Genomic DNA, 26,173 nt, shown 5'->3' with positions numbered 1-26,173 from the left:
ATAAAAACTTTCTGAGCATATATCGAGGCTTTAAAATATATTTGCTGAATGTTATTGAATGTTTCAGTAATTGGTTAGGGCTCAAAAAAGAAGTGAGGGATCAAGGAGATTTGAAAGATAAGTACGCTTGATCAAAGTGCATAAAGTCAGCACGAAGTTTAATTACAATTCAGTTTCCATTTTCTTATCATGAAAAAGCATATGACCAAATTTTTTCACTACGAAAAATATTACAAGCCTAGGAACCAAGGGAAACATCTGTAGAATAGGATTACCTATCTATGCAATAGAATTCCCTATAACCAGAACAATAATTTTAGTGTATTCATAGGGAATCAACTGTTATTGATTGAATGCTTATTTTGTTGCAAAGGGAGTTTACCACGTTGTGTTGTGACAAACCACTTTCAAACAGCATAAAAAGGTCAGTTTTTATTAGCCACAGTAGTGACTGTGAAATGGTTACCTGAATGGTAAACAAAACCTCAGAAAGTCTTCTCCACTACTTTTTCTGTTAACAATTCCAAGCTCAAAAAATAAAGTGACACAGTGTAAGTTTCTAAAGCTTTATTATTTTTATTACATACATTTCACAAACAGAAACCTTCTACCATCACATACAATTCCATAGCCAAATGTTTCAATTTTACCAACTTTCTTGAACTATTTACACTGTCTTCCCTCCACAAAAGTGCAATCCAAGACATCTTGACAAGAAATCTTTAATGACAAGAATACATTTTAGCTGGTTTTAAAGATGTCCATCCCATATGTTTTCTTTCAATTACCTGGAAGGGTAATAAAGTCAACAGGACATGGAGATGAGCTGAGTTAGGCAGCATGGGGTTATAGGAACCAAATCTCCAACTAAAATTACTCAACAGCTGCTACCATGAGACTAATGAAAAAAGCAAGCTAGAGTTACTGACCTGGCACAGGAGAACAGAGGGCAAGTTAAGAAGTGGTCTTATAGGAAAAAAATGAAAGATTTCAGCAGGTTAGTTTTGGTGGTCTAGTCAGTTATGTATCAGTTCATCTATTAGTTTTAGGGTTTAAACAACTAATAATATTCTTTTCTGATTAATTAACTTCCCCAAAGTAGATATGAAAATACTTTTTACTCTGAAAATGAACTTTTTTAAAAAATAAAAAGTATAAAATAAAGACTTGGGAAAGCTCTTTCTTAATTAGAATGAAATAACTGACCCCAATCTCCAGGTTCACGCCAATGTCTCTTTTTAGGTAAAAACCCAGTATTTTAAGTTCTTCAGATAGAACCAGAAGAAAGTGGAGAACTGAGCTGGTCTGAAGAGAAAATGATGAGATCATCAGAAATAGTTTTCTTACTAAAGTAGATAATTGTGTTTGTTCAAGGTGTATAACTCTTAAATATAAGTGATAAAAAAAAGTTAGAGCAGATGACAAATGGATTTGAAATTATAGATCACTATGAGTGATTCAGATTATAGAGCACTATTCATCAGAAAAACAGAAGATGGATCTCTTGGGTGATTAATACCTTTTAATATCCAAACCACAACAAAAATAATCATCTTTTTGACATATTCCAATTTCCATCAAGGAACTCAGAGCAAAGTAGTTTGAGAAAGCATGGGGGAAATATTATGGTCAGCAGGATTCCAAAATAAGTTTTAGTCTCTATATTATTGTATAATTAATTATATTTTATTCTCAAATCAACAAAATTTTCCATTTTAGACAGGAATGCCTTAAAGGCCAAATATATCCTCAGATAGGATACCCATCTATGCCTCTCCTTTTGTGTAATTGCAGCATCCATAGGGTCCTAACTTTTTCATCAAAATAAAGGTTAAAAGCAAGTTTTACCTAATTATGTCATACTTATTTTTTAGGGAATAGAAGACAATTTAAGGAGAAAATAACGAAAGCAGTAGACACTACGCTCAGAGCAGTTTTAGACTGATGAACTTGCTTAATGGAATCTATACATAGACATTAAGTTTGAGAACAATACTAGCAGATTTCTCTAAAAAAAATTTAGAACAGCATTACAAATACTTTGCTAATTTTAAATTCAGAGGTAAAAGCCAAATAAATGGTGCTCGAAAGACAAAAGAAACTTTTGTACTTGGGTACATGAGAGAATCGACAGGGTAATAGATAACCCACAATTGCAGGTCTGTGTGTTACAGACAAATTTGCAAAGGTTATGTCCTATAGACCTGTTTCAGTTGCATCAAATGCTCTCAGACCAGCGATGATTTTCTGCTTCTTATTGGCACTGGGCAGTTCCCCAGCTATGAAACACTTTTCAGATCATCAAACACCAAACCAGATGCGGGAAACTGAATTACAATCATCCAACCTGAAAAATGTGGGTTCTTTTTAAGACTGCGCTGTTTCAAACAAAACATCAACTGTTGCATGTAGAACTGAAGCTCACTTGCAATAATGCCTGAACACTTCTGGGAGGTAAAACAACTGTTTATCTGAGGGGACAAAAATGGTATAAACCAAGTGAGAAATGTAAATGCTCACGTAACTCCAAATTCGGTTACTTGTAAAATAATTTTATTTTAAGCTTTCAATTTGCCTATCATTTTGGGGCAATGATATTCCAATCCTATAAGGGCATAGGATGTATGTCTAATTAAATCACCAATATCTAATGAACAGATAGCAGCATGTTGAAAGCCCAATGCTCTGACAAAATAAAGACATACTAACAGAGTATCACCTATTTTTAACCAATGGTTAAGGTATCATAGAAAGCTTCCGAATGATCTATTTTCAAACATATTGTTATCCCTTAAATTCAATGATTTTCCAAAATGAAATACTCTTAAAACAGAGATGTTAAATTTATTCTTTTCCTCATACCCTCACAAATAATGTTTTCCTTTCCTTCTAGGGCTAAATTTTTTTATTTTGCAAACACAGCATTAAATGGGTAAAATGTCACTGACAGCAATTTGGGAGGAGAGAAATGTGGCCGTGAGTGGCTCCAGAATCACGTGAGGTCTGTGGCTGTGAGATTTCCCTGTGAAAAGGGTCTGGCATGAAATGGCACTTCCACAGTGCAACCTTCATATACCAGTGCTGCCCAAATCATGTTATTATCCCTGCATTCTCCTTGGAAGCTAATGTGACCAAATTCAAATTACAATTTTCTACCTTTTTGCCCTCTTAAATCCGTGTGAATCAAATTAATTTAGTATATTCTCACTGCTATAAGTCAGCTTACCTAAAAATATGGGCAATACCAATAGCTCTCATATGTCTCATAATTTGGATATTATTCTCAGTATGAAAACTGACTACGAAACTAGGAGAGTGATGGAAATAGCCCTCACGTTAACTTTCAAATAGTTTGTCAATGAGTGTAAACTGCACGCCAAAGTGCGCTGCAGCAGCTAAACAAGAGGGCTGACACACCATCAGCTCCAGGCACAGACTTACATTCACCTGTCACATGTTTTCCCGTGGCCCAGAGAAGATCTAAAGCGGGTCTAAAACGGCTGTCTTTGAGTGAGAGGGGGCTCCCAAGTCCTTCCAAACTCTAATTCCTTTCTTAAACTCAGCCCATCCTCCCCACCACCTTAAAAGCTGCAAGGGAGACTCTTTGTGATAGGGAACCAACACCCCAGCTCACAGGACTGTGCACGGGGCTCTGGCCAGGACCACAGACGAACACTCAGGAGTCAGGGGAGGGCAGGGGCAGCCCATTTTAGTGACCCCCTACACAAAGGAACTTTCCTTTAGGTTAGAAAAGAAATGAACCTCACAATGTTTCCCTAGAAAAGATATGTAATAAAGTAAGAGTGTCGATAAAAGAGCTATTACCAAAGCAAAGCTTTCATCAATAAGCTTCCAGAACTTTAAAGGAGGAAAATGGCTTCACAAAATGGTAGTCCAGGTTGCCACAGTGTGGACACTGCTGGACGTTGCTGTACTCGGAGAAGTACTGCATCCCGATCCGCACGTCGATCACGGGCTTCCCGCAGTGCTTGCAGTTCAGCCGGGCCTGGGGAGAAGCACAGGCACGTGAGCCGCCACAGCCTTTGGCCTCCCACACCTGCCCGAGTCACCTGACCCCAAAGGCAAGACTGTTACAGCCGCGAAAGTGACCCAGGAGTTTAGTGCCGTATCCTTTCTATTACCAAAACCAGGTTAGGCAATGCATGAGATAAGCATAAGACCTACGTGTATTCAGGTATTCGTTAGTCTGAACGATTAACTATTGATTTCTCTCCTCATATGTCCTCATATGTTTACAAGAAAATGTAAAGTTGTACTGCCTTAGCCGAAACCGGTTTGGCTCAGTGGATAGAGCATCGGCCTGTGGACTGAAAGGTCCCAGGTTCGATTCCGGTCAAGGGCATGTACCTTGGTTGCGGGCATATCCCTCGTAGGAGGTGTGCAAGAGGCAGCTGATCGATGTTTCTCTGTCATCGATGTTTCTAACTCTCTGTCCCTCTCTCTTTCTCTCCGTAAAAAATCAATAAAATATATACATTAAAAAAAAAAAAAACTTGTACTGCCCTAAATTTCTCCACTAAAGTCTCCAACCACAGGACATGCCTTTGTCCCCCGCGATTTCAAAGGGTGGCTGAGCCTGACTTCCCTCACTCGAAACTGCATAAACTTCTTTGAAGATTCTAAGTTTATTTTTAACATTCATATACACGTTTCATTCTACTCGTGGCTATATTTGCATTTTCTCTGTATAAAAATAAAATTTCCCTAAAATGCTAAAGTAGAAGGAATAATCCAGGAAGCAGTGCTATATTTATCCTGAGGCTTCCAGAACCCACCAGGCACAGTGCATCTTCATTCACGCCCAGGCCTCACTCACGGCAAATACCAGGCCTTAAGTGAATAACCAGAATTGATAAATACAAACAGGCTCTCAATTTAGATTCATCCCAAAAATGTAATAGAAAAGTATTACCTCATTTTGTCCCTGAAACACTCCTGGTGAGGTGGGTAGAATTCTGTGAATTTTTAGATGAAACTGAGGTATGCAGGGGTAAAGTGACATGCCCAAGACCATACCGTTAGGAGGCAGAAAGGCTGAGATTTGAACCTAAGCAGCTTCAATCATAGCCCACGCTCTGAGCCACTATGTGGACTACCCTTCTCTCCCCTGAGATAACCTCCCTTTTAACTGATTAATCTCGTTGAGCAACAGTAAGTACATGAGGTATAGGGCACATCTTTCTTTAACTTGCTATTCTTTTCTAGTAACTAATCATTGCTTATGTTTGGCTCAAAGTCTGACTGGAAGACTTCCCTTGATTCCTTAGTCATGTCTAACACTTACACCCTCACAGTGACTACTGTTACTTGGTTTTTTTTAAAGCCAAACAGCAATCAAATGTGTTTTCCATTTCAGTACACGGGGGGGGGGGGGCAGAAAATAAAAGTCTGGGCTTACATTGTTTAAAGGAAGAAAGATATAGTAAGTCCAACAGGTTGGGTGTGCAGAAGGCCATCCTGCTTTTCTCCAAGGTAAGGAAACAGTCCCACTGCCTGTCAGAAAGAGCGCCAGCCAGCCTGGGAGCTGTGGGTTTTACTCATCACGGTGACACATTTGTGCAAAGCCTCCTCCTTTCCCAGGCCTCCATTATGTGTGGAAAACATGGAGGCTGGACAAGATTCCCTGGGTCCTTCCAAGCGATAACATGCTATGATTTACAGGCCCAGCCATGCTTTTATTTCCTTGTTTCTCTATAAGACAGAGATAAGGTGTTTCTCTCTGGTGTGTGTGTGTGAAGAGAGGGGAGCCACTTCCTTTTGTTTCTCTCACCTCATGAGCTGGCATTACGGCACAGTATTATAAAATGCTACCGTGAACAACCGATAGATTGTAATATCTCATGTCTAAGGCCAAGTTTTAAACAGAATAGAATAGCATAGAAGTAGTCAATTGTGGAATTAAATGGCAGGCTATGGATGGCCATTTAGGTCTCTCGTCACCCTAGTTCACCTTTAAGATCACTAGTATAATAAACAAAGTACAGGTGAAATACTGACTCTGCCAACATTTTAATTCAACCGATACAGGGTACCTTCTGAATAAACTGTGAATAGTCAGGATATTCTCTTCATAAAAATTAAAGCATGCTAATGATGAAAAAAATGTGTAGTACACTAATAAAGTGTTTATCACTTTATTAAAATCCAGGTGTGGCCAATGAAGAGTGATAGAAAATATCTTTCCGACCCACGAAGATTGAGGAATTATACAAGAGCTTGTTTTTTTCAAGCACCTAGAAATAAACGAAGGTATTTCCAAGGATTTTGTTGTCTCTATGGACTTGTTTAATGTTTTCACGTGTTACTATTTCCCCATTTTGCTGGTGACAGCTAAATGTCAGATGCTCTCTGAGCAATGCTAACTGCCTCTTTCATGTCAACCTCAAACACTTTACAAGGCAGGCAGGTCCTGGGTAACTGTACTGGTCTCACAGGAAGGAAACCAAAAGGAAATCCTGTCTATTACAAAAAGCAAAGCTCTCTTCTTCCTTTTAAATGAAACTTTGCTTATTAGAAACTCAGTACATGTTAACTATATAAAACATTAGAAAATATAAGTAAGCAAAAAGAAAACTAAAGAACCGCTCAGCATCCCACATCCAGAAACCAGATGATCACTGAATAGCAGATTCCTTTTTATGTTCATTTTTGGCCAACGGGAACATTTATAATCCTTAGAATTTTTTAACTTAAAATACTGAAAACATTCTCCACATACTCAATCACTGCTCTGCAGTATCCCTTTCCGTGACTGCGTAGTCCAGCGACCACTGCAGCACACTGCAGCAAACCCACCACCACTGCTGGACTTCGGGGAAGTCTCAAACGCTCACTACTAAAGCACCTTCCCCAGGCCGTTGGCCTCCCCACTGTAAAGGCCATGCTGACTCTAACTCCTCCACGTTCACCTGGGGACAGAAGCTGATGCCACCAGTGCTCGTTCTGTAGGGGTCAATACCAACCTGACAGCACGGAGAGGCGGCCAGGATGTCGTAGGTATACATGGTGCCCAGCTGGTGCCAGCTGCCGTCCCACCGCGACTTGCACTTGATGCAGATGATCTTGTGCACCCCTTCCAGGCAGTCCACGCACACCGCGTACAGGTGCATGAGTCTCCCTGTGCACAGAGACACAATGCTGAGGTGGCCGTCAAGGAATTCCCCTTTTGTCTCCAAAGGGGGTTAAACACTGGTGCATCTACTAATTATAAGCAAACATTTTATCATTTGGATAAATATAAAAAGCAAAGTAGATATCACATGTCCCCAAAGTTGTCCTTTTAGAATAATGATAAATTCCAACTCTTGTCAATGGAACATGTACTTTAATTTCAATATTTAAGTTTAAATATTGCTTCAAATCACTTTTCCAAAAAATGCTGCCAGATTGCCAATACAGACATCCAAACTCAAATGACCAAGCCTTGGGTGCTCAGAACCAGCCTGTGGCCTCCAGGACTTTCTGCACAGAAGCCTACAGCTGGCACACAGAGACTGGGCCAGCTACACTGGCTCATGCAGTGTTTCCCAAAGTGTGGTATGCATACCCCCAGGGGGACGGGAAGAGTTTGAGAGTTTGGTGGGGGTATGCGTTGCACCGGAGTTCGGTAGGGATATGCACTGCACCGTACTAAGCTGCGCCTAATTCTACATTCTCATGAGTATGAGGGGTACTCAGTGTTACGAAAACTATAGAAGGGGTACACATATGTCAAAAGTTTGGGAAACACTGGTATAGTCATGGGCCCTCTCATCCATTAACAAGTCCCATGATAAAGTCAAAAGTCCGTCCTAGCATTGGGAGCCCAGAATTATACCACAGCCAAAATTGCTATGTTAACTGTCCTTGTCCCCAAAATTACTCAACCACCACCACATCTAATTTAGGAACCAGAATTATATCTTACTTGTAAGTGGTGTTTTAAAATGAGTTCAATGTCTTGTTATTTACTGGGCTCTTAAAAGTCACACCCCCATTCCTCCATTAGTTATTAACACCTAAGAAACAATGCCACTCAGTTTATATGAAGGCTTAGGTTAGGGTTCAATCACTGGGAAAGAGTCAGAATGTACAGGATCTGCTGGAATGGTATCAGCAACAATGCTGCTCTCTGTGTGGTGGTCAGGAAGTTCCACTGTGCTAGAAACTCCCATCAGGAGCACACCAGCTCCTAAGTGGCTTCTTATTCAAAACTAGAGGCCCGGTGCACAAAAATTCATGCACAGGGCGGGGGGGGGGGGGGGGGGGGGGGGGGGGCGCCCTAAGACCAGCCTGCCCCACACTCAGAGTCCTGGAGCCATCAGGGAATGTCCTGCTGGGAGCAGGCCCAAGCCACAGTCTGGCCTCCCTCTACGGGAGGCGACTGGGTGATCAGAGGAAGGCAACGCTCCCATCACACCACCGCTGCCTAAGCCTCAGCCCTTGTAGCCACTACGGCCCTCGCAGTGGCAGCTGCCATCCTGCAGCCACCTTCCACAGCTTGCTTGAGCCTTGGGCGGCTGCTGGGGCTATGTCCGAAAGGACGTTTGGAAGACATCCGCTCTAATTAGCATGTTACCCTTTTATTAGTATAGAAGTGCTGTTCGCTGCCTTCAGCCAGACCTTGGCCAATCACTCCTCGGTGCTCCTTAAAGTGGAGAAGGGTATACAGTTCTTCAGAGGTATCTTTTACAGCATTTTGTCGCCTCTTTGAGGACTAGGTCTTACTCATCCTTGTAGGCTGAGTCTAGCATCCTGCCTAAAATGTGGAAAGCACTCCACAATTGTATGTTGAATGAATGGATGGGGCTTATCAATAGCCAAAGACAATATAATGTTGGGAGCCTCCATGTCAGAAATAGGAAGGATGGTGTAAGCTTCTGGCAATATTGTCCACCTCTGCTCTAGGGCACTGAAAAGAAAAGGTCACACATACCATCCCCACTCAGACCAGCCTGGGAACATTTCACAATGTTAATTCAAGCATCCAAAGGATACTAGATAACACTTCATTCCTCATTTCCCTCCTGGGCTTACGTAATTCTCAACTATTCAGACATGCAGGCAGCTTGGGGCAGGGACAGATAAAGGTCAGGTGTTGGTAGCAATGGCCCTAATGAAGAAGTTGACAGCGAGCTTTTGCTGAGGGCTTACCAAGGGTCTGACACTGTGCTATGAGGCTACCTGAAGCACTACACTTAACCCTCACAGCAACACTAGAAAGAAGCTACTATTGTTATTCCCATTCAGAGAGGAGGAAGTGAAACTGAGAGAGTTTGAGTTGCTTGCCCATGTTCATAAAGATAATGAGCAGCAAAGTCCAGACTTCAGTTCATATCTGCCGGACTCTTAACTTCTAGACAAACTCCTGATGTGGACAGCCTCTGGATTTGTTTCAGTTACTATATTATACATAGTCCTAGATTCAGAGAGGTTTACATTTCTGAACTCTAGGGTTGTGAGATCAAGCAGAAAGTGGAGATTCCTCAGAGAATAGTGACCTGTGGTTCTAAGTGGAAAAGAAGTACAATAAAAACTTCCTCATTAGAACAATCTTAATAAATATTCAAGTCAAACAAAAATATCTAATCAGAGGAAGAGTCAGTGAACGAAGGCTGGAGCTGGAGGCTGGGGAGGGCAGTGAGAGGTAGAGGGCATGGAGAGGGGTGACCATCCATTCAGCCAGCACTGAAAATAAGTTATTTCAGCAGCATATAATCAGCTGCAGCCGGGAATCTGTGGCTGGAACGTGGCCTTTCTATTGGAGTGGAAGATGCTGTGAGGAATACATGGCCAGACGCTGATGGCAGAAATTATTTACACTAGTTTGCTGTAGAAAGGACTGCATGGGCTTCTCCGAGATGTGACAATAACAACACAGGAACATGTCAAGGCCCCACAAAGAACACGACAGACATGACAGAGCTCTTTATTATAGCTTCAAAGTGATTCTACAACCTGTTCTCCATCTACGCTACTCATTCTCCACTCTAGAACCTCTGCTCAACCAAATGATTCTCTCCAGCTTTCTCCTCCTAATTTTTTTAAACCTCTATTGCTTTGCATATGGCTTCATCTCCCTAGCAACAAACACCTGGTGTGGCTAGAACCTTTACTTCAAATTAGTCCACCTTTTGACATATGCCTTCACACTGCCTCTCACTACGCAGGCCAAATGGGCCCCTTATACCCTTAATGTTCATAATATCCAGATGTTACTAGGTCCCCTTGTGGCACTAGAGCCATAGGCCTGGGAATTAGTTATATTTTTATCAAAGCATCATACATCCTAAGGCTATAAACCAATAAAAGGTAAGGACCAAGAGTACCCAGCTCATAAAATTCTTAGGTTTGGTTGGCTGATGAATGAATTAAATGAAAAGAATTTGTCATCATCACGAATGGAAAAAGAACACTACTCGTCTCATATGTACCCTCGTTCATCTTCATAAAGAGTTTCCAGCCTGAAAATGGAGACTAAAGGTGTTTCAACTTACTACCCTCTCAGATTCTCCCCAAACAGTATGAAGAACAAGAAAAACACAAAAACTCCATCTTCTGTGAAACTAAACCTGACTATGAGGCCAGAAGTTGGGAGGAGAAAATGTACATGGTTTACCGTCAAACTGGACAGCAAGCACAGGGAGAGTGAGAAGAAGTGCTGAAAGGGAACGAGTGGGGTATACAAGTAATCAATAGTCCATACAGTTTTTTCCATCAAGAAGCAGGGTCTATTTCGTCATCCCCTGAACCTGGGCTAGTCTTACAACTTGTTTTGATGAACAAAATGTAATGTTACTCAGGTCCTCACTTAACTTTCACCCTCCTGGTGAAATGCCATGGGAAAACCCAGGCAAGCCCACTGGGAGGTGAAAGGCATTGCAGAACAGGGACGAGCAATTCCAGCTGAGGCTCCCGAGGCAAACTAGCTGCCAACTGTTAGAAGTGTGGAAGAAGCCATCTTAACCAAACCATCCATAAACCTGTCTTAAACCACTAAGGTTTTGGAGCGGTTTGCCTTATAACAAAGGCCAGACAACACACGGGATTAGGTGAAACTCTAAAAATTGCCTGAGAACAATCCCTGCAATGTTAGCTCCTCACCCCACTGAGAAGGAAAAGAAATTGCATCCATGAAACAAGAACAGAATACTATTAAAAAGAGCTCTTAAATATTACAAATATGAGAACAAAATCTTTAAAAATCAGTAAAAATCCTGGAATATAAAGTCATAGGAATCTTCCAGAAAGCAGAATTAAAAAAGAGATGAACAATAGGGCCAAAATATATATAATAAAAATAAACCAAAAATAATTTCCCCATACTTAAGAACGTAAGTTTACAAAGTCAAGAAAGCACCCTGTCCAATGAATGAAAAATAGGAAGACCCATATCATGGTGAAACTGCAGAATGTTAGGGAGAAAGAGAAAAATCTTAAAACCCTCAGGGGAATAAAGGAAAAAGAGTAATATTAAGTAATATTAGACTTTGCAATAGCAACACTCGAAAACAGGAGACAGAGAAGAAATGCCTTAGAAATTCTAAGGGAAAAATAATTGTAACTTGGAAAATTGTAACCTGCCAAACAGCAATTGTGAAGATAGACTCAAGATATTATGAGACTTTCAAAGTCTTAAAACATCTATTTCATGCTTCCTTTCTCAGAAAGCCCACAGGGGATGTTTAGCAAGTTGAGGGAATAAATCAAGGAAAAAGAAAATGTGGCATCCAGAAAACAGAAGATAAAAAATAAGAAAGAATTAAAGAAATTCCTAGGAGGGCAACTATGTAGTATAACAGGTACTGAGTGCATAAGGACAGACAGGAGCAAGAAGATGAAAGGTTCCATGAGGGAAATATTTTTTTTTAAAAAATCCATAAAATGTCAGAGGTATGTGGCAATGTTTTTGAAAGGTGGTTTGCATTGCTGCTGGAGAATGAGAACAATCAGCCAAAGATTCAAAGAAGGCTAAGCAAATGGAACATGAAGCAATTATTAACTTCAACAAAAACAAGAGGTATTTCCATATAGAAAATATAAGTACCCCATACTACTTCTTGGCTTAATACTAAATATATCCATACAAATGGTTAAAAATATATATATATATTAAGGATTATCCAAGAATCCTATATAATAAAACCCTAATATGCAAATCAACCTAAGGTGGAACAACCAGTCGCTATGATGCACACTAACCACCAGGAGGCAGATGCTCAACGCAGGAGTGGCCCCCTGGTGGTCAGTGTGCTCCACAGGGGTGTGTCGCTCAGCCAGAAGCCAGGCTCATGACTGGCAAGTGCAGCATGGTGGCAGGAGCCTCTCCTGCCTCCACAGCAGTGCTAAGGACATCCCACTGCCAGATTAAGCCATCAGTCAGACATCCCCCGAGGGCTCCTGGACTGCAAGAGGGCACAGGCCAGGTTGAGGGACCTTCCCGAGTGCACAAATTTTGTGCACTGGGCCTCTAGTTGTTGTATATTATCCTGAGAGAAAGAGGAAGATCATGAAAGCATAGTCATCCACCTTAAGAGTCAATAGGTAGTATCTAAAATTGGGAGAATGAAGATAACAGTTTTAAAATATGATGGTAAAAACCTAAAGAATCATATAAGATTTAAGTCTCTGGGAACTCGGATAGCAGGGATTGGTAGGAAGAAGACAGGTGGGAATGTCATTTTCACTACAGGCCTTTTTACACACTTTTAAAATTATAAAGATAGGTGACATGCATCCCATCTTTACATAAATTCAATAGTGTTACATGCATTGACCGACTGCTCACCTGTGCCATTCAACATACGGTTGAAATGTCACTAAGTCTTTTTATGTCATCCACAGCATTAATAAGCTCCCACCCTTCACCACTAAGATAATATCTGAGTCTCCAATAATCCTCCACATTCCTTTTGTTGCTATCAAGAAAGTCTCATCTTTCATAAATGTCAAGAATAATTCAAATAATCTAAAAACACCCTGACCCTCTCCGACTCCTACTTTTATATGCTTACAAGGATCAAAGAGAACACACAGCTTGCTGGGCACATTAACACGGGTTTCAAAGGCGACTATTTTACAGTGAGTAACGTTTTTTATGCAATCTCTTCCCTAAGTTTCCTCCCAATTATAAAAAACTATACACCAGGGATCCTCTCTTCAAACTGCAACAGAACAAACAGATGCAGTTACCCACCAGGACAACTGAGCTAGGGGCACAGTGATACTGGAGTAAGCAGACCTCCCCCACCTCCTACACCTCCCTGCAAAGCGGAAATGTCCACGTGTGACCCGGCCCCTGGCTAGAACAGGAAAGCACCATCAGTTAACACTGAGCCAGAACACAGGCGGCCCATCGCGGTGGCCTTCCGGCTCTCCACAAACAGAAAGCAGGCAAGGTGAGTGAACACCTGTACCTTGAAGGTGACAAGGAACATCGTATTCGATCTCATCGTGCCTCGATGGGCTTAGGAACAGGGTCCCGTCCACCAGTGGGAACTGTTCGAACACCGGGAGCGCCCGGTGGCACAGGGCACAGTTTACAACGTTCCTGTGGCTGGCGCTGAGGGCCGCGAGGATGAACTTGCGCAGATCCTCGCCCTGGCCCATCTGGGCGTCGTCTTCCATCCGCACGTGGAAAGTGTTCAGCTTGTGCCTGGGGATGTGGGTGAGGAGCTCAGAGAGGTCCAGCCGCCGCAGGAACTGCACGGGAGTGTCAAAGTGGCCGCCCCTGTGCACGGACAGCCCGGCCGGACTGTAATCAAAGTGGGTGTTTCGGAACACGTGGCCCCCGGCCATGGCCTTCTTGTGAGGCTCCAGGTGGATGGCGTTCTTTAAGAACTCCCCCAGGTATCTGGAGGAGCGGGGGCCGCTGAAGTGGGCAGGGGAGAGGATGGAGTAGCCGGTGGGTGGGGACTGGCCGGGGGAGCCGCAGGGGGAGCGGCCCCCGTAGGCCCCGGCGCCCACCGCCTTCTCTTGGGAGTTCTGCCGGTCCATGGAGTGCCGGCGGGGGAGGTCGTGGCTCAGACCTTTCTGGGGCTTGTTCGGGGGCCTGCACTTTTTGGCCTCCTCCACCACCTCGCCGGGCGGCCTCCCCGTGTTCTTCTCCGACCCTGACTTCTTCTTCTTCTCGTCCTGCATCCGCTTCACCTGGTACCAGTCCGTGTCCTTCTTCAGGTGGCCCTGCCCGCAGCGGCAGGAGCAGAAGCGGAAGGCCAGGTCATAGCCCTTCTTGGTCCACATGTTCTGGCGGCACTGCTTCTCGTTCCAGCTGCGGGCCCGCCCGATGCAGTTGAACTGGACCAGGATGCTGCTCTCCCACTCGTAGAAGCACTGCAGGTGCATCCAGCTGCTGTGGGGGCAGTGCTCGTTGTTGCACACCACCTTCTGGTAGTCGTCCTTCTCCAGGTCCACGGGCCTCCCAAAGCTGCAGATCAGGGGCGTGGCGCAGGGGGCTTCTGGGGAGAGACACAAAGGGAGAGACAGTCAGCCCATAGGATGAGGGGTTCCCAGCCGACACCAGGTCAGAGACCAAATCCCGCAGTAGCCCATTCATGCCAAAGGTACCATTTTTCTGGTGTCAGATTTCCACCAGGATTTACGGAGACTGGAGTTCCACTGGGTTCCTAGTATTTCATTGTCCATAATGTTTTCTACAGGCCCCTCTGAGGGCTCGTTCTGCTCCCAGTTGGGAACCACGGAGCTTGATCACAAAGGTTCTACATGCCATGCGTGGGTAAGAGTTACCTGTTGTAGCTGAGAAGCTAAATGAGGGCTGTGAGCCACAGAGCCCCTCAGGCGGAATTGTTTTAGAAACCTCATCCGGGTGGCAGAGTGGGACATGAGGCTGGAGGCAGAGAGGCCAGGGGAAGGGAGTAGAGCATGCAGTAACCCAGGTGAGAAATGACAGGGGTCTGGGCTAGACAGCAGAAAGACAACTCCCGTGGTTGAAGCTGGGCAGATGCTGATGGACGGCGAGGGACATGTTTGGAAGAAGACTTGGGGCAGGCCTGGGCTGGGCCTGCTGAATTGGAAGTGCCTGTGCACCACCCGAGGTGGAGAGAGAGGTGAGTGGAGCCCCAGAGAGCTGGAGCTGTGGATACAGATGTGAAGCCACACAACCAGCCAGGGAGGTGCAATCCCTGGAATGTGAAGAGTGGGAAAGAATCCTGGGAAGCGACATTAAAAGGCTGGAGAAGAGTTCTGCACAGAGACTAGTAAGGAATAAACAGAATTCACTGACAAATCGGGAGAGAATTCTATCAAGGCAGTTGGAAAGGGGGTAAGAACAGGGGACCTGGGCTGTCTGAGGGTGCCAGGGAAGACCAGTGTTTCTCACTCTGCACCACTCTGGACATTTGGGGCTGGACAATTCTTTGTTGTGGGAATGTCCTGTGCACTGCTGATGTTTATCAGCACCCCTGCTAGATGCTAGTCACACCACCCCCCGCAACTGTGACACCCCAAAAGGTCTCCAGTCGTTGCCAGATATCCCCTGGGAGCAAAATCACCAATCATCCCCTTCAGTGTGGGATTCTGGAACTTCAGCAAAACAGCCCTCAACAACTTGTTTCCATCCATGCCTGTGACCACTGTGGCCTCCCTGTCTACCTCCTGGAAATCCACAATCCTTAATCTCCATTCGTCCAAATCCCATTCCCCTAGTGTATCAATTCACAGTATGGGCTCTGCAGCCAGACTGCCTGAGCTGGAATCCCAACAGCACCACTGATGTGCTGTGAGCTCACGGAAAAGTTACTTAACTTTTCTTTGTGTTACTTTTCTGTGTAAAAATGCATGGACTTTCCATGGTGGTCATAAAAATGAAATATCCCCATTCACAGGCAGTGCTTAGAGCAGGGCCTGGAACAAATAAGCCTCATGCCCTGCTTTCCAATCTTCAAGGTCCACCTCTAGACACGAGTGTCACCAGGACTCCCCTCTACCCCTACATCCTGAGCAGCACAGTCCAGTCTGAACCTTATTTGAGTCCCCATTCTGGTGCCCACCAGGTGATGACTCAGGAGAGTGGACATCTCTGACTCGCCTTTAGGCTCCTGGTACCACTGGCCAGGCCATACACACATCCGGTGCCGAATACAGTTGCATTAAAATAACATTGACAAACCTATGTGATAAGCAAAGCACAGGAAGAGAGCTCTGCAATCCTAGACAAAGAGAAAAGACCTGACCGTACAGAAAAGAAGTAGGAGAGTGGTTTGCAAACTGAGTAAATTAACGAGTCTCCAGGTCTGAGACCTTTAGTGTCGTTTAAAATGTTAATGAGTCAGTTAAACAAAGTTCAGTTGCTTTTAATTTCTGTCCTTCAAAGGAAGAGACTTCGAAGAGATGTCTCTAAAACAGAATGGCAGTAATCAGTGATATTAACCCAAGACTAGTGAAATCAAATTTTAAAAGGCCCTAACTATACTTTACATTCATAATATCCAAAATTTAAATGTTTAGATCGACTTGATATTTCTTTAAAAGGTATTTTCACATTTTAAAAAAGGTTGACTAATAAGGGGGGAAATCCTATTTATATCTTTCCCAAAAAGCTGCATATGTATCACTAAACCAATACTGAGCACTTCCTGCGTACCAGGTCTCAGAAGCAGGAAAGATGGCAAATCCCGCTGAGAACTCTAACAGAAGTATATGCCTGGCTCACGGAGGAGGCAGAGCTCCAAGTCCCTGTCCCTGCAGCCTGGTCTGTGATCACCACAGCCATCCTCACCTGCTTTCTACTCTCCAAGACTCACAATGATGAGTCCCCACCCACCCTGCCAGCCCGGCTTGTTTACAGCTCAGCCACTTTGATGTGGCCTTGTGGCTAGACCTCAAAAACAAAGACAGAGCCAAGGGCTTGTTTTAATACCAAATATTATGTGCAACAGACACCTCCCCCTGGTACACACCTCCAGGCTAAGGGCAAGGCTCCTCGGATTAGGTGAGTCACAGGGTGGGCCTTGGGAACAGCAGAGAACTCCTGAAGAGGCTTCTACATCTCACACAGCCTTCCGAGGGGTAGGCTGGCCTCTACCCTCAAAGGCAAGGTTTCCTTTGGGGTTTGGTTCTTAACTCCCTACACCTGGTCCCCCTCCTCCTCCCCCTGTCTACACTGCAGAGGCATCTAGAAGGTGCCTAGTTGTGATACAAATAATACAATAAGTGATAAATAATAATATAAGATCAAACACCGTTTCCTGTCCTCACAACTGTAAACCTACTTTTGCCCACTCCTGTATATGTGGAAACATGCTGTAAACTGTAAACTTGCATAAAAACTTTTCTATGTTATCTTCAGGATAAGTTTATACCTGTGTACCTGGCTGCCCTACTAAATGCAGATTGCTCCAATATAGTTCTACTTTTTCTATCTAATGTTTTAGATAGATACTCAATAGGTGTTTAGAAAGTCAATAAATGAATGAATAATGCCAAGCCTTTTTAAAAACTTCCTAAATAACCAAAACATATAGAAAAAGACTTTGGAACTGTAAGAAACAGCAGTGGTGGCATTCAAAATGACACGAGATACTAGCAGTATTACCGAAACATTGGATTGCTTCCTGAAAGCTGTCTCTAACTGCAAAACCCCCAGCTCTTAAGAATAGCTGTCCCATAAATGGAATACAGGTTGGTATGATACAACTAAACCTTTAACTGGGGAAAGAGGAGAAGGGGATCCCACGTTAGCAAGGGCTGGTGCCACATAGATCCCTTGGGATATTGGTATAAGCTGTGATAGCTTGAACAACAAGCAATATGGGAAAACGCTCCTTTATGCAGTGTCAGCAGTTTTTAAAAATGTATATAAGCCCCCAGTGCCAGTTTTTACAGCTTCATCATCCAATATTCAGTATCCAGTATCTATTTATCTCTGCCCAAGTAAAAATGATCAGGGCTCACCACATCCTGGGCAACAATCTCACAGAGTTTAAAGTCCGGACAACAGAATGACTAGGCCTAGGTCACGAGGGCAGCCTGTCACTCTCCCCAGCCTTCACATCCTCCACCTCTGCCCCCACCTATTGAAAGGGGAGTATCTGTGTTGTATGAAAGGAGAGAAGGTTAGCACTCCCCTTGACAAGGATGGAAGAGGCTCTCAGCCTAACAACACGCATAAGGCATTGCCACCTACTTCTAAAAGGGGAGTATCTGACAGCAGTCATTTACCCTGGCTGCCCAACAAACATGATCCCCTTGGCAAACGTGTTCACACTAACAGGCTCCCTGTACACCAGGCGTGGCCATCTTCAGCTTTTCACCTGTGAAATTAAATGTTTCACCCCTCTTTAAACGGTTGCAAGCATCAGGTAGGGAGTTTGATGGGGACGAGGGGTGAGGTAGGGACTTGGTCCTATTCATCCTTGTAAACCCACTGCTGTGAAAATTGTATTAGTGTTTCATAAATGTCCTGTGGAAGAAAAGTATGGCCCCATCTGAGTCAGTATTCCCAGGGGCCACATGCCGGAGAGCACAGCCTGACTAGGTCCAGATGAGCTCTCAACGGATCTTCTACACTCAACCCTGAAATTCTTTTGGGGGCAGAGCCCAGCCCTCATCCTCACTTCCACAAACTTAACCTAACCTATTCCATCCTCCGTTGGTAGTAAATCACCAACTGCAAATATTAGGGGTCCTGAACACCTGTGTTATTACACGGATCTTTTCCATATTTTAATTCCTGCTACATGGGGACACATTTCCTCACTTGCTGAACAAGTTCTGCTCAGGGTATGAAGTTCAGCAAGAGGAACTTCACCTCTAGCTTCCAGAGAGGCCACAGAGCTTGGGCACTGAGGACACAGACTCTGGAGCGAGCCAAACTGGACCTGACTCTCAGCTCTGCAACTTACTTGTTCTCAGATTTTGGCAAGTCAACCTCCCTGTACTTCTGTTGTCTAACGTGTAAAAGGCAGAAGAACAGTATCTACCTCAAAGGGTCCCCGTGAGGATTAAAGGAGTTACGGCCGTTTGAACAGTGCCTGGCATAAAATAAGCAGTTTTTTAAAATATATTTTATTGATTTTTTACAGAGAGGAAGGGAGAGAGAGAGAAACATCGATCAGCTACCTCCTGCACACCCCCTACTGGGGACGTGCCCACAACCAAGGTAAATGCCCCTGACCGGAATCAAACCTGGGACCTTTAAGTACAAAGCCTGACGCTCTTATCCACTGAGCCAAACCGGTTTCGGCTAAAATAAGCAATTATTAAAAGCCCTATCACCTGATGTTAAAACCAAATAAGGCTGAATGCATTTTAGAGTATAGCTACAATCAGGAAATGACCATCCTATCTCCACACATAAATAAATAGGCGAAAGAAATACATTTCTTCCCCACAACAAGCATGCACAAAACAATTCAATAAATATTCACTGAGATGTTTTAAAAACACAGAAGCAGAATTCTCTTCTTTTAACCCCTTAAATATGTTCTCCTTAATTTCAGACAAATATGCCCATCAGCAGATGAGTGGATTAAAAAAAACAAACTGTGATACATCTACACAATAGAATACTACACTGCAGTAAAAAAGGAGTTCTTACCATTTGCAACAACATGTATGGAGCTGGAGAGCATTATGCTAAGTGAAATAAGCCAGGCAGAGAAAGATAAATATCACATGATCTCGCTCATTTATGGAATATAATGAATAACATAAACTGATGAACAAAAACAGATCCAGAGACAGAGAAACATTGATCAGAATGTCAAACCTCAGGAAAGGTAGGGGACGGTGCGGATAAGGGGGAGAGATCAACCAAAGGACTTATAGGCATTCTTATAAGCCTAATCAATGGACACAGACAACAGGGGAGTAAGGGCATGAATGGGGAGGTGGGGGGTAACAGGGAAATAAAGACACATATGTAATGCCTTAATCAATAAAGAAATTAAATTTTTTTAAAAAGGCTTAGAATGTGAAAAACAACAAGGCAAATCTATCCAAACTGACCGGGAATGATATATTAAGTTAAAGGAAGGGGGGATGCGGGGAGTGAAGAATATGATCTTGATTTATTTTAAAGTATTATATATGTGGTATAGGACTAGGGAAACATTCTGGAAGGATTCACCAAACATACTACTCTTGTAATAAAAACCATTAAAATAAAAGAATTTAATAACAAGGCAAAAAAAAAAAAAGTCAGACAAATAAGTACGTTATTATATGTATTTTTCAACCTACATGATCTTTTCCAAGCCTAGGTAACAGGAATTCATAAAGCATGGTTGCATTTGATTCATGGGACGTGTTCCTGAAAAACTTAACATAATTCAAGACATTATCCCACAGTCTAGGGGTGAGATGCGGGGAAGGCATCCTCCGAACACATAAATCTGCAGTCACCGTGCTGTCTGGTGCTTTACTGATGCTTGTATTAGCAGCATTAGTTCAAATAGTTCTCAGTTGCATCTCATAAACTGACAGCCTGGCATATCATACTGATTTTCAGCACCAGTATTAGCACGTTTGGATATTTTGAAAGTTATAATAATGATCTAAATTATAACAGTTCTTTTTAAAATAACACAAATGCCACCAAAATCCTTGAAGTTCTAAAAGAACAAAACAAAAACAGGTGTTCACATACTGCCAAGGGTTAGTAGTTTTTTTCCTAAGAAAAGGTGATGCCACTGGGTAAGAGAGCATTTTTATAATTCAGTCAACCTGCAAGCTTTGAAAATATGAGATGGCTTAATGCATAATTTGGAGAAATGTGTCCACTGAAATGATACACATAATGTGAAGCTTCTATTAATATTATTTATGTCATTAGTTAAAATTTGCATAATTCAATTTGCAAAAAAAAAAAAAATGGGCTCACACTGTACTAGGAAATAAATTAGCAGGCTGCCTTTCCTCTTGTCAAAGCATGATCTGGAGGGTGCGGGACCAGGGAGAACTCGCCGCACCCTAGCATTCCATGGACTGCATGCCCTCACCCTGAAGGAAAGGTAGGTGCAGAGGCTCTCAGAACCAAATCATAATCTCCTAACAAAACTTCAGATACATCCTATTTCCAAAGACTCCAAAAACAACAAAAAAACACTCACGCCATCTTTCAGTATTATTTTCTGATGTTAAAGGATTTTTTTTTTTTTGCTTCCTCTGAAACACTACAGAACTTGATTTGTTACCCTTGTCAACACCCTCCCCTCTGCCAGCACAAATATTCAAGATATGGCCATAATAAAAAGTTCTAAATCTTATTTTTATATGTGATCCCTACTTACCACCTGAGTTATACAGCCCAGCATTCCCGAAACGTCAGCCTGCTTCCTCTCTGTTGGTGGGCCCAAATGGTACCTGGAGACTAAAGGCCACGGTGGAGCAGCCCGCCCCCCCTGCCCTCTGATTCCCAATGGCCTCAGCTCAAAAGACAAACGACTTTACCTCCTCCATGGTCTGTCCAACAGGTAAAACATATGGCCGCATGATTAGCTGGCAGCATGGGTCATGTGCAGAACAGGTCACAGAATACAAGCCATAGTTCACTGCTGTTCAGTACTTTCCAAAGACTCTACTGAGGGAAACAGGTTTTAAGAAAGATTTCATAGATGATGTCCACACACTCCTCTAGATCAGATTCCAGTGGGAAAGATTTGAAATCTGCAGTGTGTCTTATTAAACCAGTAAAAAGGTTGTGTGTGTTTTTTTTGTCATGAAATGTAAATCCAAATGCCTTTTAGGTGCATCAAGGACTCTCTGATCATCCAGGCTTTCCCGCTCCCTGAGTCCCATCCATATATTTATTTTTGTGCCAGGACCATGGAGGTACTTGGGTATGTGACTCCTGTGCTAGGAAAGGTCTGTCCCTCAGGGAAGCCAAGTGCCACAGTGCTGGTTACGGATCACAATGTTCCATTCCCTGGACAGACTGCTTTTCGTGACATGGGAAAACCCAATACATTTGTTTTATTTATGAAAGGGTATCGTCATGGACACCGCTCAGTATTTTACAATGTCTTAGAAATGGCTGAGTGACGAGTGTTGCTTTTTTAATCAGATGGGCAATGCGTTACATACCACTGCTTCTGTTTGCCTCGTCCCTCTGTGTGCTAGAAATCTGAAAACCATATTTGTGACCTACCTCTTGTATTGACTCAGGACATCCAGTTGTTTTCCTACTAGTATGGCCACTATTACTAATATTCTCACATTTATTATTCATCATACAGCATTACATGTATTTTTGAAAGCCATTTTATTTTTGGAAGAAGGAAGGTACAAATGATCAAAACAAAAATCCATTTGCCACCTCTTCCCATAACTTTCAATCAGTTTTGCCTACTACATATTAACCTGTGCTTGACATGCACCAAGGTTCTCCTCTCCCTCATCCCTTTCCAAAGTCTGTAGAGAAGGCGGAGAGAAGTGAAAGGGGAGGCCAATGCTGACCCACAGGTGTCAGGAGCCCCACAAACACAGCATCTTTCCTGAATGGCCATGCCCCGTGCTGGCTCCTCAGAGAAGCACCTGTGGCACAAGCTCTGGGTCCTGAAGGTGCTCACCTCACCCACCCCACACCTCTCTCATCTCCCCTTGGCTCAGCACCCTCAGCTTCACTCTGCCCTTCATGCCTGGGCCTCCACTATTTCCATCTCACCTGCTTTCTGTCTCAGCTCTTCTCTCAGTCTGGCTCCTGTCACTCAGTGCTCTGCCAGCCAACTGAATCCCCCACTCCAGAACTTCTTGGCCCACCTTGTCCATGTAGGTCCTCCCAACCCCCACCTGCTCCCAGCCTCACTGGTGATACTAAGACATAGTGAAATAGACTTGGATTCTTCCCAAATCTACCCCACCTTGTCTTCTTCCAAGGGGTCCCCTCTCCTTGGCTCTAAGTCATCCTCCTCCCTCACCTATCAAATCTTGGAGTTCATTTCCAACAAATATGAAAAGGATATTTTGAATTTAATTTAAATAGGTCCGCTCACTTGCATCTATGGATGCTTATAGCGTACAAATGGTTAATAATACAAAAAAAAGTCATATTCATTGGTAAATAAATCCTATAATGTAGTCATATATAAGAATTACAAGTAAATAATATAATTCTTAAATAAAGAATTAGGAAAATTATATACATATACTCGTATATAAGAATTGTAAGAAAAATAAGTTTGTAACAGATGTCAATTGAAATAAGGCACACATATTCATTTATGTACATGAGGCTATTGTCTATGAATAACTAGATATAGCCTTATCCCTGAAATTTTATACACATGTACATGTGTACATAATATGCACTACTCTAGATGCAATATTATTTCCACAGTGAATAAAGAAAACCCTAGCTTTTACTTTCATTTGCTTTAATACAGAAAATCCAAAATGCTCTTTCTTAGGAAAATTGCTTATTATCTTCTTATACTTTTTGCAAACAGAAAACCATGAAAAAAGAAAAGACAAGGACTTGAATTTATTTTAAACCCAAACTAGTCCTCAAAAGCAAGTTATGGTTTCACTAACCAGGTTAACAGTTAAATTTTAATCTCACGATCCTTTGTGAACCCCAGTCGTTTTTTGCCTTGATTACAATGGCCAGTAAACAACTGTTTACTTTGTGGGTTGCCCTTTCTCATGTCACTCTTTGAATGTTGACTAGCTCGGTGCTATTTGGAATTCTGACCACATTCTCTAAGACACTAGTCAGCCCTTGCCTCCCTGCTTGGCATCAATGCCAATTCAGGGCATCTTCTCCTGGCAGCGACACAGGGTTCTGAAGCCTGCCAGTCTAGCAGATTTGCTTCATCTTTTTTCAAACACTGGAGTAAACAGAATGATGAAAAATATAAAAGAATATGCACAAATGAGTATTTGGAAACAGAAAATATTGGTAATATTCTACGCATAAATGTGATGATACCAGCATTCCCAGTTTCCTCTTTTCTGCTCCTGGAATGAATCAGGAAACATCAATACGGTACCTTAGAACCCCAAATTTCTTCCATCACCACAGCTGATAATGAAAATAGTAAAAGTTTGTCATCTGCAAATATTATAGAGTTGAGCCAGATTTTTTAAATCAGCATGTGCTGATAGACTTAACACCAATTTATTAGGTATGAGACACCAAAATCCTCTGAATTGTTACAATAAAAAAGTCATATATGGGATAATGTGAGTAGTACTTGACTACAGGTCACTAGAGATTTGGACACCTGCAAAAAATATACTAGTTACATTCTCAAAATTTAAACTATAAATTTTACCCATGAAGTATTTCAAAGTGACCCAGTCTCTGAATAAGTCAGTTTTCTTAGCGGGTTTATTGAATCTAGAGGACTGGTGCACGAGATTCATGCACTTGGGAAGGGGGGTTTCCTCAGCCCAGCCTGCGCCCTCCCACAGTCCAGGAGCCCTCAGGGGATGTCCTCAGGGGAGCTTAGGCCTGCTCCCCATGGCTGTCCTTGGCCCTTGCAGTCCTGGCCTCATCCGGAAGGATGGCCAGAAGGTCACTGGGCTGTCCGGTCTAATTAGCATATTATGCTTTTATTATTATAGATTATTGCCTTAAAAAAATAAAAGCCTTTGAATTTTCCAGTATTCTAATAAACTTATTTGGGCAAACGTTTGACTTTTTAAAAAAGCTATCATTTAATCAGAACCTTGTTCCAGGAGACATAAGGACACCAGGCTTTAGGTTGCGGATTCTATCCATTCAGAGCCTGTGCAGGAGACAATCAATCAATGTTTCACTCTCACACTGCTGTTTCTCTCTCTCTCTCTCTCTCTCTCTCTCTCTCTCTCTCTCTCAAACCAATAAAAACATGTCCTTGGGTGAGAATTTTAAAAATAAATAAATAAAAAACACCAGGGTTTGTCAACACTTACTACAGAAGAAATAAATACATGGGATCTGAAAATCAGCCAATTACAACCAGCAATCAATGTGAGATTATTCAAATGATGTTTTTGAACATCTGTTATGTGCTCAAGTGCAGAGTTTGGCATAGGGGATGGAAATGGTGGCAAAGATCATAAGCCATACTTGTTCCTATTTCCTTGAGTATCTTATACATTTTGTTGAAAGCTAGATACTTTAATAACATAAGATGGCAACTCTGGAAATCAGTTCCTTCTACTCACTGTATATACTATTGGTACTGTTGTTTATGTAATAATGGAACTAGACTAATACTGCAAAGTCTGTATTATTTAGCCTTGGGCAACCATTGAAGTGTCTACTCAACTTAGTGCGAGTGCTGGATCACAGAGAACTATACAGCACTCACCCTGAAGGAAGGGTAGGACCCAGAGTTCTCAGAACCAACTCAGAGTCTTAAAATGGGGAAAAGTACTCCAGATTAAATATATGTGTATGTGCATGCGTGTGTGCATGAATGTGTGCATATATATAAGTGCAGAGATACCGTCTAGACAATTGTTAAATTCTCCCATTTTTAAAGACTCCAAAAAAAGACAGAATTTGATTTATTACCCTTGTCAGCGTCCTCGCCTTGGCTATAATAAAAACTCCTAAATCATATTTTTATATGTGATCCCTATTTGCCACCTGAGTTACAGCACGGCATCTCCCAAACACTGGCCTGCTTCCTCTCTCTTGGTAGGCCCAAATGGTACCTGCAGACCAAAGGCCATGGTGGAGCAGCAACCCCCCCTGCCCTCTGATTCCCAATGGCCTCAGCTCAAAAGACAAATGACTTTACCTCCTCCCTGATCTGTCCAACAGGTAAAACATATGGCCGCATGATTAGCTGGCAGCATGGGACATGTGCAGACCAGGTATCTGTCACAGAATACAAGCCATAATTCACTGCTGTTCAATACTTTCCAAAATTTCTACTGTGGGAAACAAGTTTTAAGAAAGATTTCATAGATGATGTCCACACACTCCTCTAGATCAGATTCCAGTGGGGAGGTTTGGCCTGCAGTGTGTCTTATTAAACCAGCACAAGGTTTGTGGTCATGAAATGTAAATCCAAATGCCTTTTAGGTGCATCAAGGACTCTGATTAGCCAGGCCTCCACCCCAGTAAGTCTCCCAACTTCACCAAGGGGCTCTGTGTGTAGGTTGGGGCACGCCTTCAGTGCTTCAACAGTTTACAACTCAAATGTGCAAGAAGGACTCTGTTTTCAAATTCTTTTAGGGAATAAAAAAAAAAAATGTCTGACTACCACCTTCATATCAGCCT

The 26,173-nt window shown here is 42.7% G+C and overlaps 1 protein-coding gene and 1 pseudogene across 5 annotated transcripts in view; one reads left to right on the top strand and one right to left on the bottom strand.

Annotated features, from left to right (window-relative positions):
- Nucleotides 1–1,147: 1,147 nt before the first annotated feature.
- The window catches only part of HECA (hdc homolog, cell cycle regulator), a 42,110-nt gene continuing 17,084 nt past the window's right edge, over nt 1,148–26,173 (bottom strand). For 2 of the 5 annotated variants that reach the window (XM_036413527.2, XM_036413528.2), the window contains exons 2-4: nt 13,416–14,456; nt 6,984–7,138; nt 1,148–4,006 (exon numbers count right to left, since the gene is read on the bottom strand). In XM_036413527.2, the coding sequence (XP_036269420.1) occupies nt 3,842–4,006; nt 6,984–7,138; nt 13,416–14,456 (1,361 nt within the window). In that variant the 3' untranslated portion in view covers nt 1,148–3,841. Of the gene's footprint in view, nt 4,007–6,983; nt 7,219–13,415; nt 14,457–26,173 lie in introns of all 5 variants that reach the window. The other 3 variants (XM_036413526.2, XM_045573186.1, XM_045573185.1) reach the window with 3 other exon arrangements.
- On the top strand, nt 18,050–18,146 carry LOC118706257 (annotated as a pseudogene).

Source organism: Pipistrellus kuhlii, unplaced genomic scaffold, assembly GCF_014108245.1.
Source record: "Pipistrellus kuhlii isolate mPipKuh1 unplaced genomic scaffold, mPipKuh1.p scaffold_m20_p_5, whole genome shotgun sequence".
NCBI lineage: Eukaryota > Metazoa > Chordata > Mammalia > Chiroptera > Vespertilionidae > Pipistrellus > Pipistrellus kuhlii.
The sequence above is the reverse complement of the archived record's forward strand: the minus strand, read 5'-3'. Positions and strand labels throughout refer to the sequence as shown.